This window comes from Leiobunum rupestre, chromosome 9, assembly GCF_980474605.1.
Source record: "Leiobunum rupestre chromosome 9, qqLeiRupe1.1.hap1, whole genome shotgun sequence".
In the NCBI taxonomy this organism is placed as follows: Eukaryota; Metazoa; Arthropoda; class Arachnida; order Opiliones; family Sclerosomatidae; genus Leiobunum; species Leiobunum rupestre.
Genome location: NC_143392.1, coordinates 16756074 through 16774949, shown reverse-complemented (window position 1 = coordinate 16774949; position 18876 = coordinate 16756074). Strand labels below are relative to the sequence as shown.

Sequence of the window (18876 nt, the reverse complement as noted above, 5' to 3'; positions counted from 1 at the left end):
TTACTGACATCTGTCGGTCTTTCGTTTAAAACGCTCGGAGGGAAAATTTGAAAACGCGGAAATATTTCGCAATCTTGCATAGAGCGAGATAACAGAATAGGACCAACGAATTTTATTTCATTTTCGACGTCAAAGCCAAGCCTCTTTTTTGGAAAAGTTTTGTTTCAACGCCGACGGCCCATCTATACGCGCGTTTAAAATATTGCGTAATAACCGTCCTTGATTTTATCAGCTAGCGTTCACGCGTTTCAGTTTTATTGACGCTATCATTAGATAACTTCGAAACTTGAGTCATTTTAGACCAAAACAAGGGCGTTTCTCAATAGAGCAATAATTGTTAGCGTTAACTGTTAGTCCGTTTCTAAGTTTCCTTCGCCTCCCGCGTAATTTACAATGACAGTTTTATAGCCTCATCGAAACGAATCGCGAAATGGGACGGAGGGGTTAACCAATTGCCCATTACGGTCGCGAACGGTCATCGGTGTTGTTTGACTAGTGATTTGTTAAGAACTCTTCCCAAAAACAGACATTATTAAGAGTAGTATTCCATCTACGCATCCTGATAACTATATAAGAGATTTTCATTTTTATGGCCGTATTAAACGCAATAATGAAATTCTACGTGTTATAACATATTTATTTTTGGAAAATGTACCTACTGTTTCTTTTCACACTTCGACGCGTTTTTTTTTTTGGGCGGCGTGTTAGGGCGGCCGAAAATCCCTAGAAATAGCAATCTCCGGTGCGCTTTTAATCTGTTTTATCCCTCTCCCGATTTCTAGCTTAAAAAGGGAAAGCTTCGAAGTGAGAGTTTCGCGGTGTGAGGATGAGAAAACGTGTCTTCCCTGATGAAGCGAGAGAAAAAATATCTCGCCGTTCCTGTAAAACAAGCTGTAATCGAGTGCGGCTATCCATAAAAAAGACCTCTCGCGTTTTCTCCGACGATGTTTAGCCGCGCTAATACGGAGAGGCAAGGCGGAGGGGGCCAACGAATCCCCTTAAAAATTAGGGGTCTCAGGAAATCATGGCCGAGCGACAAGTGCCACCTGTGAACTTTCCCATGGTCAAGAAGGTTTCGATACGACTTCGTCCGGCTTTTGTCTTTTCTTTTTCTTTATGACCCGGGGGAAGGGTACTGCGGGGGTAGCCCCCGTATAAATAGGCACGGTGGCGAGAATCATCGGTCCACTTGTCGAAAGGTCACTACGTGATCATGGACCACGGTTTCGTCGCGGTATTCTCTACATTCTGAAGCGCTGGGATGACTCCGAGAGGTTGGTTGTTGACCACTTTTCTTTCGATTATTTGACCCTTTCGACCCTTAATAATACGAAATTAATAAAAGGTCAGGGTGGCGTCAATCAGTTAGGAGGGGCATTCGCCAATGGTAAGCCCTTGCCTTTCCACGTTCGACTGCGAATCTTGGAGCTGGCTTTCTACGGGTACCGACCCTGCGATATCTCGAGGCAGCTATTGGTCTCCCACGGTTGCGTTAGCAAAATATTGGCCCGTTTTTCGGAAACGGGTTCCATCTTACCCGGAGCCATTGGTAACAATTGTGACGTATATCTTTATTTACCTAACGATACTTAATTACTCGCGAATGTCCCAGGTGGAAGTAAACCGCGTGTTTCGACTCCGTTAGTGATAAGCAAGATTAGGCAGTACAAGGAAGACAACTGTTCCATCTTCGCCTGGGAGATTCGAGAACGATTGCTGAACGAAGGCGTTTGCGGGCGAGATTGTCTGCCCAGCGTGTCCAGCATCAACCGTATTTTGAGGAGGACATTGGGACGCAGTCGCTTTCGGAACAACGCGAATGGTCACCCGGACACGGCGCCCAACGAAGACTCTGCTACTTTGGACGTCGATGAATTGGAGATTGTGGAAGAGGTGGTACCCGAGCTGAAACCCAAGAAAACCTTTCTCATTAGAGACATTTTGGGTATTTACGACGATAGATCTCGGGATATCACCCGCAACCAATAGTGATAATTGTCGCTCGAAGCCAAAATTTCACGGTTTTAAAAGTTTTATTCAATGCAATGTAAGATTTATATATATATTTAAAGTAAACATCTGATTTGTTTTCAATTGGAATCCATAGTTTCTCCGCTTCCTTGCTTATCGACTAATTCGCTCAACGAGGGCAAACTCCACGTCATGCTGTGAAATTTACGAGACGGTGACTGAAATTGAAAATTTATAAAAACATTTTATTAACGTAGTTTACCTTAGGTGTATAAAGTATGGATTTTCAATTTCAAAATCAGTCGTTTTATCAGTGATGCTATTCGACACGCTAGATTCTAGAAAACACCCATTAGCCAACAAACACGGCAAACAAAGCGACGTAACTCGTTTCACAATCTATCTTACGTATTTCCTTCGATTCTGTCGGTTCATTAACAACCGAATTGTTTATTTTCTTTTCGTATTCGTCGCAATGATCCACTTTGTTGTCCTAGAAGACCCCCATAAATTAAAGAAAAACATTCCGTAGGGTGGCGCCAGAGACATTCTGAGCGACGCCCGTCATTGTGTACGCGGTTTTTGCGAAGTGTAGGTGACAGCGTTGCCAGACGTACGATAATTATTGTACACGTCGATAGTTTGGGATTAATTTTTTAGCTCTCCGATAATTTCAACCGTATACTATTTAGTGCGCTATTTTCGGTAATTCGGTCTGAGCGTAAAACTGGTTAAAACTGTAACTTTAAATATTAGTTTTTATTGCTTTAGTCGTGATTTTTTCACTTAATAGACGCTTCAATAAAACATCTTCAAGGAAATTGCCAAGAACTAATATTTCCGAGAGCCAAGTTACTGTATAGTGTTGCTTGTAGAATTAATGGAAACTTTTAACCAGGTATTAAGGCTTAGCAAAAATACGACGTTCTATTTACAGGTGAAAAGCATTATTTTAACAAGCACTACATAAACAGAGACTCGCAGTACCTGACTCTCAGAAATATTACTTCTTGACGATTTCCTTGAAGATGTTTTATTGAAGCGCCTATTGGATGATTATTAAAAAAAATTATTTATTTATTTAAATTTACCTCCAATTTTCGGAATATATTACAATTTGATTTTCAGTATCTGGCAACGCTGGTTAAGGTACTTTTCATTATTAATAACGTTGGATATTCACTTACCGGGTTCAAATCGGGTTTCCCAGAACTGAAGAGGGAATTCTTAAAGTGTTTGGAGCAGATGACGAAGGGGAAAACGTAAAAAACACCCTGGAAAAAGATCGCGCATTCGCACGTGAGTAAATAGTTTTTAAATTATGCGCGTTGTTACGGCCGAGGCTTACCGACGCCGAATTCATGATGCTGTAAATGGGGTAGAAATGTTTCATGGTGTCGTACGGGTATTCGAAGTCGACGAGCCCTACCAGGCCGAAAATCCAGGTTAAGATGAAATAGAAACATACGAAACATAGCGCTTTGGTACATGATCTAAAATTTTACTAGATTGTAATATCATTTTTGGTTCGAAATAAGTGTCACCAGAGGTTAATAATAAACACATTTTGGTAGGAAGTATCTAACTACACGTTTTCCGTCTAACATCCTTTTGACGGACTGTTATAGAGTGCTTTCGTCTGATACGGTTTTGAAAACGTCACAGCTGTAGTGTTAATAGTGGCCGCCATGACAGTTACCGTTTTTTATCAATATCCAAATTACCTTGGTGACGTCGGGAGTTTCGAATAGACGCTAGAATAAACTCTATTAATGTCTTATTGAACTTGTTAAAAGGTTCCACGTGCGCCTTGATATTTTAGTATAAAATGGCTCGAGCGATTTCGCGCGAGCTCCCTAAAATAATGAAAATGCGCGAGACTTTTACGCTAAAATATCAAGGAGCGCGTGGAACTTTTTAACAAGTTGAACAAGAAATATTTAATTTATGCTAGCGCCTACTGTAAGCACTCTATTGGCGATCGTGCACGTGTCGATAGATCTAAAAACGGTCGTTAAGACTCGTTATTATAATGCGTCGGTAAATGTTAATTTTATATTTTCTCAGCGCATGCGCGATAAATAATTAAAGGATAATAATTAGTTACAAATAAGATGTTGAGTACACGCAATTCCCCTGATTTCTTACGTATATCTTGCATATTACAGCTAAATTTTAAACAACTATTTATTCACTTAATCAAGAATGTATTTATTTATACCTAGGGAGAATGTCTATGTCGAGACGGTTTTTAGCCTTTCTCTCAATCCACCCGTTGGTCACCCCAGTACGCTCCTCCGCTTAAAATAAAACGAATAGTCCCGGTATTTCATTGGCTGCTTAAAATTTACGTCACCTAACGCGATGGAAATCAAACGCCGGTGACGGGGGAAAGGCGTTCAACGTGCCCGGCGATTGTCGCAACATAATCATTCTTCCTAAATATAAATAAATACATTCTTGACTTAATTTTGTACATTAACGTAATAATTAACTAACAGTAAAATCGCGAGACCAAGGTGTTTCCTATCGATTGAACGGTTGAATAGTACAAAAAGGATGTTACCAGTTTTTAATATAGATGGAATAGGGAGCTAGATACTTCCCCCGTAAGAGTATGTACTATACACTTCTGGTGTTACTTGTACGCTAATTCCAAGGCTATGAGTTTGCGTTTGATAACGGGCACTTTAGTATTGAACAAAGTCAAGATGGACAATGCAAAAGCGACCTAATGGAGTAATGAAATAAGATAATTAGGACTAACAAGGAGAGTACCCGATGTGTTTATTGCCGATTTAGTTCAAATTCGGGCGTAATGTAGACCTATACGAGGTATGAAATTTCCCATGGCAACCGAAAATGTTTTTGAACACTTAAAACAAAAAAATCTCCATTTGAAAAAGCATGGGATATTCTCGGTTTCACAGGGTCCTATTTAGCTATGAAATTTTTTTTATATTTAAAATCACGAAATGGGTAATTTGGGCCACATTTATGTAAATTTCATCAAGTTTGGGCAAATTGGAACATTTTTGGGGTAAAATTGTAACAATATTTGGGTAAAATAAGGAAAAAATCTTATTTTTGTTTTAGGTGGTTAAAAACATTTTCGGTTGTCATGGCAAATCGAATGGGTAGTGCAACGTCTCCTTTTGGGAAATTTCATATCTCATATAGGTCTAGATTACGCCCGACTTTAAACAAAATCGCCAATAAACACCTCCGGTCCTCAATAGTTCTTTTTATAAAATAACCTTGGCCATCTTGTTGAAATGTTTCCTCCCCGCTTCAGCTGTGGATCCGTTTTCTCTCCCACTAAAGAGTTTATGAACTCATTCTTAGGTATTGGCTGAACTATTCCAGGGCAACATTTCAACAAGTTGGGCAAGCGTAAAGACATTTTATAAAATCAACTATTTCCCACAAACACCCCACAGAGGAAGAGCCTATACTCACAAGGAGACGACCCGAGGTGTAACACACCGATTTTGTTCAAACTCAAGGGATTGGTAGCAACCGTTTGGCCATGGCAACCAAAAATGGTTTTGACAACACAAAATGGAAATTTTCCCATTGAAAATAACGTGGGAATCTGACCAATATTTATTTATATTTCATTATTTTTTTATTTATATTTTCTATTTTTAGCATTTTCAAAAATTTAAATTTTTTTACAGGGGGGTACCCTTAAAATTGGTCAGATTCCCATGTTATTTTCAATGGGAAAATTTCCATTTTGTGTTGTCAAAACCATTTTTGGTTGCCATGGCAAAACGGTTGCCCTTGGAGACATTTCCCTTTAGGATTTTTCAAGTAACATGAAGGTCTACCAAACCCCCGAGTTTGAAGAAAATCGGTGCGTTACAAACTTACACCTCGGGTCGTCTCCTTGTGAGTCGTGCTGTAAAAGAAATTTGACCAGTCACGAAGTTGGAGAATGAAATAAACACCTGCTCTTTTTTAGTACGTGCAGCCACGTGATGACGTCAATAAGAGAGCGTCAGCAGAAGAATCCGAAGCTTTGACGTCATCACGCCGCTTTACGAACCAAAAACTACGACGACCTCTTGTTTTTTCATGGTGGCCCGTTAAAACAAATTCAATACTTCATTCCCTTTTACACGTTAAAGACAAATTTCATTGGTATACTCGAGCTTTTACAAGAAGCCTCTAGCCAATCTAAAATTCCTTGGAACAATGTCGCGTTTTTTGGACAGTAATCAGCTAGGCTAATACCAAAAGTAAATAGAGGGAGAAAGTCTATCACTGCCTTCAGATTTTACTTTCCACCATGCTTGACATCCATTTTAAAGAGCTAGTGATCACGTGATATTTCTAACCAATAAGGATAGCGCATTACGCGCGAAGTAGTGCATTTGTGGTATTCCGGTCCGTGCTCAAGATGAAAATTTTTAATTTTATTCCCTGGCAACCATGTCACCGCCTCGCGATTTCAAATAGTCTCTCTGTCAAATGCTGACCATTATTTCCTTCGATAACGGTTGATTTTAATTAATAATTACTATATCAATTGTAAAATAAACAAAAAAAGCTCGTAGCTATAGCTATTATTTCAGTTAAACTTGCAAATTGTTAGGCCTTAACATCGTTTATTTACCAATTAGTCCCGATCTCTGCTCTTAGATGGCGCCACGCTCTCCACGATTTAAGTGAGCGTTATTCTAGTTACGGTTTATTTCTTTTCAAAAGTCGTGTTATTATTTTTAAAATGTCACATTTTAGTTTCTATCATATATCTACTTTATTTAGGAACTAAATTAACCAAATTATCGAAAGCAAAAGTTTAATATTCACGTATTTTATAGAGAACTATTTTTCATCGTGGCGGAGTACAACCGATACCTTTGTGTCAATGTAAAGAGGCGAGGGGGAAGTCATTCCCGAAGCCCAAAAATTTTACCCTTCAAATAAGACGTCTTTCGGTTGGACCCAATTGCCAGACTTTCTCCCCCTATTTACTTTTGCTAATACCCAAGGCACCACGTTAGGCCTAAGTCATCAAGCGACTTTTAAAGCCATTAATTCAGGTGGCCGGGTTGCAATGCGTAACCATCTCCTCGTGTGAGGTGTTAGCAGACCGTGATAATATGTCTATTACGAGAGAAGTATCAATGGGAACTATTTTCCCGGCAAATCACAGCTCAGAATTACCATTCCGCCCGCAGATATAAAATGTAAATTAGCAGAATAGGCAAATTGATACTTCTATCGCAAAGAGATATATCACGAAGTAATATCTTACAATTCCAAAAGTCATGATGGGAACTACGAATGCTAGTCTCATTTCTTTAGTAGGTCCAACGAAACATCTATCAAGGGGGATAGTTAGTTACTTTTGTGTGTCACAATAGACACTTCAATAAAACATCTTCAAGGAAATTGCCAACAAGTAATATTTTCGAGAGCCAGGACCTGCTGTTTATATAGTGGTTGGAAACTTTTCACTTGTACGGTATGCAACAAGTGTTTCCTTTTAACCGGGTAGCTTTTTTGGACGTATTAAGGCTTAGCAAAAACACGAAGTTCTGTTTACAGGTGATTAGTTACCATTATTTCAACTAGCACTATATAAACAGATACTTGCAGGTCCTGGCTCTCGAAAATATTACTTCTTCGCAATTTCCATGAAGATATGAAGCGCCTATTGGAAATCTACCTTTTATCTAAGCCGTATTCCGGATACATTCCAATGACCGCCCCGAGAATAATTAGGGGAAATCCTGTTGGAAGAAATTCAATAAGTTTAGAGTTTACATTCACGGAGGAAATGTAAGGAGTCGTAATGTTAGACAATTTTAGATATAAGGGGGATGACACTAAAGGGGGGTTACACTGGTTCTACAGCTGACGTTCTGTTATTGACGTCATCACGCTGCTTCAAGCGAGAGAAAAAAAAATCCGGTGTTTACCCTTTTCTGTCTGTCCCCGGTTTACCGCTGGGATCACGTGATCGAGTTACAATTGTTTTACAATAGACGAATAAAAAAAAACATTCAAATGTTGTAACCGTCGAAAACTAGCGTCGGGTCTACGTCACATCCCCCCCCCCCCTTTCAAACAAAACCTTCCTTTGGGAAGAGGACTGCCGAGCTGGTTTTTTTTTTTTTAAACCGTCTATACGACTCCTTACTCTTTCTCCCTGATTTAAGACGGGTATGGTTAAAGTACCCCATGCCAAGGGCAAGTAACAAAACAGTCGTCCGCCGACCACCCCGGACACAATGGCCCCGAACAAGGCGTGGGCATCCACGCACAGGAAACATCCGATGGCCAGGTAAAAGTACTGAATGAATCCAGACAGGACACGGCATCCGTACTAAGTAAACGAAATTTTGAATTTAGCCAACACGCTTTGAACTATCTCTGGTTGGCGTATTACTATAAGCGTATAATTATCCGTCGCATAAGTGTGCATTTTTGGGTGGAAATAATATATATACGGAAGAGCAACTATTAGCTTTGACAAGGGGCGCGTCAAAATTCGAAGAATTCTTCCCTTGATAGTGAGAAGTCTTACTTCCCAAAATTTTGACGATCCTTCTCACAGGAGGTGACGTAATCTCTCCCACGTATTTTCATGAGAAGAGTGAGAATGCCACCGAGCATGGTTCCAATTTGGAAGGCTTTAATCATGGTGTTTTGCATCGGGTAAAAGACACTTAGTCTTAAAATTTCAATTTACACACAGGAATTCTATGTCTCTTGATAAGACCTAATACAATATAGAGCCCTAGAAAAATTTGCTCTGCTTTGAGACGTAGGAGTCGCGAATTTTTAGGATCGAGGCTCTTATCAATTCTGCGTCATTATAAGTAGCTAATTCGACCTAACTGACACACTTATGGAACGTAATGATAGACTTATGGTCTTACCGGGTCGTCTTTGACAAAATCACTGGCGAAAACGCATATCAATCCGCCCAGCATCGATATTGAGGTATTAAAACGGATGGCGTGAAATTGCTCGTGAAGTGTTCTGAAATGTATTTTTATAATATTAGAGTTTGTTAGAAATGCTTTTGCCAGAAGTGTATAACACTTAGCTTAGAGAGAAGTAACCGTCTACCTATAGTTCCAACCATAGATAAAATAACTTATATAGATAGGAAACTTCAATAGGGCAAACTGACTCTCACGAGATTGCCCTGACATCTAGTGACTGCGCCAGTTGGCTGTGTTCTCAAGAGCGTAGAACGTATTGAGAAATTCGAGGTCGGAGTTTTGGGGATAAACGTATTTTGCAAGGTAAATGTCTTAAAATTTACCAGAAATAGCGTTTAAAAAAAACTTGAAATCTTTACTGAATGCTATTTCTTTAGTGCTATTTTTTAAATTTGCTCTCAGTTTAAGAAAAAGTACTTTTAATACATATAGCTCGCTTATAAGCCTTTGCAATTGGGATTGCGTTACACCAAGGTTCTAGTACGGACTTCAGCAAATAATATTATTCGGGTGCCGCCACCAGATGTCGGCCAAAATTCTGGCGTCACTTCTACAACATGAAGTTTCCTATCTATATACGAAGTTATTTTATCTATGGTTTTAACGTTATTCGTTTGAAACATATTAGCGCAGCGAAATACATCATTTATTGATTTTCTAAAACTTGCATAAGGTGGTTTCTTTTCGCTTGTTCCGGAATTTCGGAGTAGGGTAAGAAGAGTTAGGCTATGACGTCATTTCACTCCGATTCTGTGGTGGATAATAGTTAGAGTCGGAATAAAAACGTTTTTCCAAAATGGCTGCCTGTGGCCTATTTAGCAGATAAATTCTGGCTAGCAGACCACAAAATTACTCCTTTGCACCTCCTTTTTAGTAGGAGTAAACAGAGTAGCCCTAATACTCCGGAACAGGCGAATAAAACGTTTTAGGGTAAAAAAAGTACACTTTTAGTCCTAGAACAGGCAAACAGAAACCACCTAGTGAAACAAATGAATTGCTACGAAGTGTATTTTTGATATATTAGAGCAACTGCAGATGAAGTAATTTACTAACGTACATTTAAAGCCGTGATGCGCGAAAATCTCTGCCATGGAAAATTGCCTCGAGCACATGTTTCAATTTAACATCCTAACTGGATACTTCTCTCGTAAGAAATGTATTATATACTTATGGTAGGATGTATACTCTTTGACGATTATCGTTGTCATGTACACTAGTAGTAACATGGAGGATAACAAATACAGCGCCCATCGGACTATCTTGATCCAGTCGTTTTCAGGGGCTATAGTCTGCAATCATGGTTAAACGTGTACCTAATCGTTACTTACAAAAGCCTATAATTATTATAAGTGTGTCAGATAGATGAAATAATTATTGAAAAAGACGCAACCTAAGAACAAATTATTGAGCCTCGGCAGGGCTCCTCGCAAAGGGCTAACGATTTGGTGTAAAGTGCACCAAAAATAGCTGGTCATTCTAGTAATAGTTCCCATAATACTGACACACGTTTATGAAATATAATGATAAACTTTTGGTTTTTAGTACCGCTGGGGTTTGCAATTTAGCCAATATAGTGAACGTTCCTAACTGGTTGCAAACGCAGGTCGAGTGTTCATCGGTGGTGTTCTCCATTGAACAGCCCTCCGTGTTCCAGCCTCCGCGAAAATCTTGCCTTTAAATGAGGATATATATTTACAGGCCTCCGTTAATTTTTAAATGAATCCCAAAATGATACCCACTCTTCCAAGTACAAATTATCATCCCACCAAACGCAGTACCTTTGTATAATCTATGGAACAAAAAGTTTTAGAAATTAACAAGAACGAAAATAAATTTTCATTGTATTGAATTTTTCTTTGGTAGATCAATCAGGACGATCTACGTATACTATTCGTAGAAACATATGTAACATAATTTATCATAAGTATGTCTGTATAACATTTTCATAGAAAATATGACAATGAGACCTTGTTTCACGTGGAACATACAATAAGTAAAAAATGACAACATTCTTATAATACTGGCGCTATTGACGACTTTTAAAATTCATTTTGCGCGTGAAAATACCTCTACATGTTATGGTCAAAAAAGCACGCAAAGAAGGCTGTGTGCCCAAGACATTTACCTGTAGTGTCGCGCGCTAAAACGTCATTTCAAAATCCGTCAATTGAAAAGGTTACCATGGAAACGAAATGACGTGATCCCGAGGTACGAGCTAAACTATAGATTGTGAAAAGAATAATAAAATAAATTTGACCAGCTCGACCGGACCAGAAAAAAATAAACAGAATTTACCTGGCCCGACCCGACACGAAAAAAAAACCAAATAAATTTTACCCGGCCCGACCCGAAGAAAACCTAAATACATTTTACCCGACCCGAAGAAAACCTAAATACATTTTACCCGACCCGAAGAAAACCTAAATACATTTTACCCGACCCGAAGAAAACCTAAATACATTTTACCCGACCCGAAGAAAACCTAAATACATTTTACCCGACCCGAAGAAAACCTAAATACATTTTACCCGACCCGAAGAAAACCTAAATACATTTTACCCGACCCGAAGAAAACCTAAATACATTTTACCCGACCCGAAGAAAACCTAAATACATTTTACCCGACCCGAAGAAAACCTAAATACATTTTACCCGACCCGAAGAAAACCTAAATACATTTTACCCGACCCGAAGAAAACCAAAATACACTTCACTACCCGAAAAAATTTAAAATAAATTTTACTAGACAAATTACATTTTATCCAACCCAAAAAAAAATTTTTACCCGATCCGACCCGAAAATAACCAAAATAGATTTTACCCGGTCCGACCCGAAAGAAAACCAAATAAGATTTACGCGACCCGATCTGACCCGACCCACACGCGTAAATCTGATGACGCGTTTTTCGTCACGGGGCTGGAAGTGACGTAATTTACTTCATATCCCGTGAAAAAAGTTTCATTACAGACAATGCTTTTCATACTTGTGATTATGTTACATATGGTAGAAACCATATTTATTACATTCGAAGCATTCTTACGTTTGCCGTGTAAATTAGCACGTCTTCAGCCAAAAGTCGTCTCCTTTTGGGAATCGTAATTGGTCTCTGGAACGACGAAACGGTACAATTAGTCACGCATTTCCCGCTAAACGTTAGAAAATAGAATGAAATCACTTTTTGCGTATGTTCCAAGTAATAGAGAACTGGGTCTTCTTTGAGGACTAGAAAACTGTAATCGGGGCTCACGTCAAAAACGATAACTCTGCTGTCCAGGAAGACCAGGCTGGAATCCACGCCGCTATGAAATTCAGAACAGTCTTTATGGTTTTTTCAATTTTAATTTGGGACTTACGTAATGACGTTTTGAAGCGGTGCAAAGGTGTGAAGTGTGTTGTAGAGGGATGATATGAGTTGTACTTCCGTCGCTGTAAACGTTAACCGCGTGTTAAACAGATGTTAAAAGTTATTGGCGATAATTAAGTTAACAACAAGGCTTATAGGGAGCTAAGAGCTCTACGCATAAAGATAGAAAAGAAATAGAGGCACTATTGAATCTGGCGAAGTTGACCGCGAGTGCCGACCCCCTTTTCGCCAATGTAGGAAGCCATGAGATGGGCAGATTACGTGGCGCCATCGACGCGCGGTAAAATGAAATACATTATGCCTTTTTGAAAACCAACTGTCATTTGATGTAAACAAAGGAAGGATGGCGTTGCAAATTCTGCCCATACATGCGTGGGGGGGGGGATGAATTTTCCCGGTCAAAAACAGGGGTGCCTTAACGCGGTAATCTACCCTCTATTTCTTTTCTATCTCTATGGCTCTACGTCACGCGACGTCACCCATGCTTTTTCCTATTGAAAACAAAATCTACCAAACATGGCGGCCACAGCCAAAGCTACTGTTTGTTAGTTCCCTATTATCGATTTAGTTTCTACTCCCTTTAAGAGCTGGTTTTTATTTGGGCAAAAATACTAAGACGGCGAGTGCCGACGCAAAAATAAATTGTATTAAAGGTCGACTACATAAATCTTCGGTTTACTCTGTCTTTCACCGGAAGTAGGCTTACTGCAATACACGTGTGCCATGCAGTCAGCCTACTTCCAGTGAAAGACAGACTAAACCGAAGATTTATGTAGTCGGCCTTTAAAGCTGGTTTTTATTCGGGCAAAAACGCCACGAAGGAGAGAATCGACGCAAAAATATCGTATTAGCCCTATTTGCGTCGACACGTGCTAGCACCTAGGAGCAACAAATCGTAAAGAGAACGCAAATAGCCTTTAAACACGCTAACGCAGTGTTGTGTACAAATTTCATTGGACGAACCTTTACACTGACCGTTTTACGGGCGGGGGGAAAGAGATAATTTCAGGATTTTCCCCTTCCGACGGCAGCAGGCGCTAAACCGTCTAACCAATGAAAACTGTACACAAGAAAATCCACGACTTTTGAAGGGTTGCGTTCTCCTTGTGTGGGGTGCTGTGTTTGTTGCTCCTAGCTAGCACTAACCAGGATTATTAAATTTTTAAGAGGTTAGTGTACGACATTATACCAGTAATAGAAACTCGTGTCTTACAAAAGAGCCAGAATAAATCAAACTTTCTTCCCCCACCTCAGTGAAGGGGGGGATTTTAGGTTGGGTTGCCAACTTAAAGGGGCCATCTATTGCTCGTGAAAAAATAAGGAAATAATGGCGAGATCGATGAAAATAATTTAATACAATTTATTTACTTTTTATAACTAGGAAAATAAAAATGAATGTCTTTCTTAAACAACAGTAATAAATAGGTTATGTAGATGGGGCTCCCGTGCATTAACGATAAAAGAGGGGGATTCGGATAAAGCCAAATTTGTGGGCGCCATCAGAACGCTTCCGAAATTTAACCTCCTAAAGTTGAATAACCCTGGCCTAGCAACTTTCGCTTTCTCGGTGTTGTTCCCGAGTTGAAATAATTATAAATATTAAATATATTAAAACCTTTAATATTTAAAAACAAAATATAAAAGAACTTCATGGTTCACAAAATTTATTTAAAACTCTCGAGAGCTTTCGGACTGTAGTCCTTCATCAACCGCGCGTACGGTCCGAAAACTCCTGAGAGTTTTAAATGAAGTTTAAAATATTTAATATTAACAAAAGTGACATAATTACCAAAAGTGTGTCAATCGGACCTATTTCTTATACAGCCTCGTAGTGAGGAACGGAGGATTTAAGTAGCACTGGTCAAGGTTAGTGTATTTTTTGATATTTCGTCGTTCTGTGGAGACGCTATCGCCATCTACCTACGATATAATACCATAGACCAAAAAAGATCCAGAAAGGCGACAATAAATAGTCTTTTATGTGGTCGATCTCGAGTCGAGCATTCATTAAGCCTTTAGCATACCAAAGTACAGGGATTGTCACACTTTTGGTAATTATGTCACTTTTGATATTAATAATTAATCATGGTAAAAAAAGGAAACATTGATGATTAAAACCTTTGTCTCTCTCTCCGAAAACTTTACTGGGCACTCTGATGTAATCCTGAACACCGTTCCATTTCGTTTGCAGTTTCCTCAGCTTCGGGTTTTTGTCGTATTCTGGGAAGTATATGTAGGGATCGAACTCTCGTTTCAAACGTCCCACGGTGCTTTTGATGGCTTGCGTTGCTGTTCGACAATTATTTCATTTCATTAATAACGGAGGGCTGTACCATCTAGCGTCTTTCTATAATTTTTATACGCTCTTCCCAAACCAGGTTGCTTTTTTTGACATATTAAGGCTTAGCAAAAACACAAGTGAAAAGTTTCCATTATTTCAGCAAGCACTATATAAACAGTAACTTGCAGGTCCTGGTTCTCGGAAATATTACTTAATGCCGATTTCCTTGAAGATGTTTTATTTAAGCTCGTATTACGTCTGATATATCCGCCAGATAATTTTTTACCCGTTAAGCGTCGAGGATATCAATTTTGTTTCTCCTCGGAAAAGCGTGTAACGTCTCTGAAAGGGGAACGGCCAAGCTTTTCCAAATATCGCCTTATTTGCGTATCAAAAGATCAACAAGACGTTCAATATATCTACACGTATCTTATTTTGTCTTGAAAAAATAGTTTTTGGCCTAAAAAGTTGAAACGCAAAATAACGCGAAGTATTTGGGTTTGAATATTCTCCGCCATCTTAAGGTGTATCGCCAGCGCCAGCAGCCCCTTAGGGATCGATTTGCGAACTATCCTATCTTTAAAAATCGCGCAATTTAGGCTTAGGTCTTGTATAACTGGAACGCGCTTTTACGTTGTTTGTCTGTCTCACCGATTTCTCACCAGGTGTCGCAGCGGACGCGCGCTTTTCAATTTCCCGAAATTTCTTTATTTTATCAAAAATTAACCACTTAATATTTTTGATGCGGTTTTCGCCATAAATTTTAGTTTTTAATGGGCTATGGGGCTATCTAACGGGTTGAAGCTTGACCGTTACCCTTTAAGCAAAGCTATTAATTAGCCTATTCAGTTAACATAGAGCCACGTAGTGGCCAACGCTAGAAGCTCATAAACTTTTGGATTTTCGTCTGCTAAGCAAACGTTCGCTTGGTGATTTATCATATGCTTAGCAGACGATAAATCCAGCAGTTTATGAGCTTCTCGCGATGGCCGCTACGTGGCTCTATGTTAACTGAAATGGCTATAGTTCCATAGTTCAAAAATTAGTATTTTTTTCTTACCAACGTGGGACGATATTTTTGTGGTGGTAATGGTTTTGTTTTGAAATGTTGTCTGTTGAACTTTTTGGAGTGACCAACGATTGAGAACTTGAACCAGTTTTACGGAACCACCCTCCGTCTTTTGTATTTTATTCCATTTGTATTTCGTTTTTGGGTCGAAGATGTTGCTCACTACGTCTTGAATACTCTAAACGAGTTAAAGAATTAGAAACGGAAAGGGTTATAAGCTGAAAAATGAGCCCTTACATAGAATGTGTTCAAATTTTGTAAACTGATGTTGGTCCGAAGTCCGATGGTGTCGGTCGTTTTGCGTATGACAGTATTGACAATGTTGGCCATATTTTTGAGGTCACTAACCAGCCTTTGATTCTCGTCTTCTTCATTGGGGTCGACATTGTCAATGCCCTCTGGTCCCCCTAATCCGTTTGGCCCCCGCGATACACCGTTCGCTCCACCTGGACCATAGCCCCCTCGAAGTTTTTTCCCAGCGATCGACCTGGAGACGTTGGTCAGAAGACCGATGGACTGATTGTACAAGCTCAAATCGTTAAAATTGACGTTTTTCTAAAGAAACGAAAAACAGTTTTCCAAGCTTGATCTTTACCATTATCATAAAATTAGGTTTATGTCCGCATTCAAATAGAATATGCAACCTACCACGGACTCCAGTAAATCTTCGGTGTTAGTTTCGCATCGTAAGGCGTTTGTCTCTGGGTCGCAAGCTAGATTTTATGGTATATAGTATTGAGTTACTCCTAGCTACCTATAACATTCTACCAAATTCGATGACAAACTTAATTTTACCTCCACTTTTATCTGAAAGTGTTTCGTAAATGGGTTTAGAAGTGGTTTTAATACTATACCCGTAAAGGCTATTGAGAGATCAGCACACAGGCTTATCATTACCGTATACGGAATTATAAGCCATTGGCGTAGTCCGCTACGTATATTGAGAATATCGCAGTGTCTCGTCACGCGATTTAATCTTTTTTGGAGCGTATAAATTTACGGTACGGGGGTATATAAATATATATAACGAATGTATCTTAACATTTTAATATATTAGATTATTTACGTTCAAGTATTAGGATATTATTACAAATAATGGTGAAGACTATAATAATTTGTTTTATATAATTTCATATATGTAGTTTGGGGGTATAGAGGGCGCAAAAAAGCGTAGTTAGATTTTCCCCGGTCTAAAACTGACGATAGAGTTGCGCTGACCTTTCAATACAAATATTTGATTACGTCTTACCGTAGGATCCCATGAAGAATCTGATCTCCTGGTCGGGTAAAAATCGGCTCCACATTGCGAACTCGTCAAAATCTCCGGAAACGAAGTCGCCGAAACTACCGTTTCCTATTCTTCGACACCCCACCATCAGTTGTGATTCCGTTTCCGGAACTATAACTATTCCGTTGGGATGTTTTGCTTCCGGAAATCGAACGTAGCCAACCGGTTGCCCGTTGATAAACATCTATTTGGATTTAGTGGAAATTTATCGACCTGGCCGAAGATAATACTCGCACCACATAGTCAAATTCTTACGTGCAACCCCTGTTTACTATGCCACCTCAATCCTATATTGGTCCACGCGTTATTAGGGGCTGTATTAGGTACCACCAAATGCCAGGTATCTTCTCCTGTTGATACCAGAGCGTGTAGGTAGAAACCTTCGTGAAATAGAGCGGCCCCCGCTGTACCTTCCAGATCTCCTCCTTGAAATTTAGTCGGTTTAATTTAAAAATACAATTTGACTCAGAGTAAAAGCGCAGCTCACCAGAACTGATAATGTAACGTCTATTAGTATCGTCATTCTCGAAAGATATCTTGATCCAAATACTCATGGAAAGTCCATTCTCGCACTGCGCCGGCTCCCGAAGGCAGATGTATTTTTGGCGATCGACGTCCGGGAACTGCAGACAAGCTTTCCCGTTCTTTTTCCTTTTCCGGTTGTTGAGGTCCGCGGCGTCTCCGAAACCCAGAGGACCATTGCTGGTTAAGGCTGAGCAACAGTCGTCTACCTGGGTACCGTTATGAACCAGGTCTCCGATATGGATGTCCGATGTGGTCTTGTAGCTCGTATCTAGAAAATTATCGCGTTTAACTTGATATTTCGACAGCGACTACAGCGTTGTCTCCCTTTTTAACTGCGAGCGTACCATTGAAGCTTCCGGGTATGATGGGCTTAAAAGTTGGTCTCGGCGTAGATGGGGTTGTTAATTTTGTTGTGGGAATAGTGGTAGTTGTGGTCGTGGTAGGAACGGTTGTACTAGGGGTTGTAGAGGGAGTAGTGGCTATTGTAGTGCTGGGGGTTGTGGGGATGGTCGTAGTTGTTTGAGAAAGCGAGGCATTGGTGTCCGCCGTATCATTGATGGTTGAGATTATGATTGTTGTCGTTTCGAAGGTAGTCTCTTTCAAGATCGTCGTTAGGTCAACGGTACTCGACTGGGTTGTGAGAGTCGTGGTTTTAATGGGGGTCGTTGAAAGGGTGGTGGTTGTAGTGGGTGGGGTTGTGGGTTTTAGCGTAGTGGTAGTTGTTGGGGTTGTAGTCTTAATCGTGGTAGTTTTGATCGTAGTTGTCTTTTTGGGCCGGCGATATCGCGTCGTTTCCGATATCAGAGTCGTGGTTTCGTCTTTGTGTTTGCAAAACAAAACAATCGGTGCTTATTAATATCAAAACTTATATTAAACTAAAACATATTTGTGCTTTAAGAAAGGAAAGTTACAAATGAACGCTTTACCCTACCTTTAAATCGAAGTTTTCTTATCCGATTTTAGTCCGAAGAGTAAAAGGGAGAAAATGAGGAAGGGAATAGAGAGATTCGCACACACACTCACACCTAAATTAATCAGATCCAGACCACAGGAAGCATATCTTTATTTATTCAATATTTTTACATTGCATAATAAGTAAAGAACGTAAAATACAAGCAACGTTAGCAAATAAAAAATAAATTGACGAAAACCTGTTGGAAAGATCACGTTTAATTCATTTTAGAATTAAGAGTGGAGCTCCGGAACTTACTTGAAGAGTCCATTCGAGGTTACCGCTCTCGGGTCCAACCAGTAATGAAATGACCGATGAATTCGCTATATTAACGGATACACAAATCTGTTCCACTCTCTCGTGGCTCCGCTTGTAAAAGGTGTGAGTGGGTGGGCCAATTTGGTACGTGGTTGCTATGGTGATGCGACATAATCACCTCGAAACGCCTCCGGACATTTGG

At 39.7% G+C, this 18876-nt stretch overlaps 2 protein-coding genes across 2 annotated transcripts; one reads left to right on the top strand and one right to left on the bottom strand.

The window, feature by feature from the left end:
- Window positions 1–333: 333 nt before the first annotated feature.
- LOC149926708 (paired box protein Pax-1-like) lies at window positions 334–2235 on the top strand. The gene is made up of 4 exons (XM_090158691.1): window positions 334–1274; window positions 1346–1549; window positions 1613–2047; window positions 2108–2235. The coding sequence occupies exons 1-3, from the start codon at window positions 1262–1264 to the stop codon at window positions 1987–1989; spliced, it is 594 nt and encodes a 197-aa protein (XP_090014817.1). The 5' UTR covers window positions 334–1261; the 3' UTR covers window positions 1990–2047; window positions 2108–2235.
- On the bottom strand, window positions 2023–18687 carry LOC149926707 (uncharacterized). The gene is made up of 25 exons (XM_090157735.1): window positions 18675–18687; window positions 17809–18312; window positions 17427–17732; window positions 17195–17364; window positions 16901–17123; window positions 16300–16364; window positions 15889–16206; window positions 15643–15829; window positions 14420–14590; window positions 12291–12363; window positions 12113–12236; window positions 11978–12043; window positions 10676–10725; window positions 10482–10608; window positions 10122–10225; window positions 8868–8970; window positions 8164–8311; window positions 7652–7715; window positions 7238–7304; window positions 4620–4702; window positions 3320–3464; window positions 3159–3245; window positions 2380–2464; window positions 2234–2309; window positions 2023–2166 (listed from the first exon to the last, which is right to left on the bottom strand). The coding sequence occupies exons 1-25, from the start codon at window positions 18685–18687 to the stop codon at window positions 2091–2093; spliced, it is 3435 nt and encodes a 1144-aa protein (XP_090013861.1). The 3' UTR covers window positions 2023–2090.
- Between the last annotated feature and the right edge of the window lie 189 nt (window positions 18688–18876).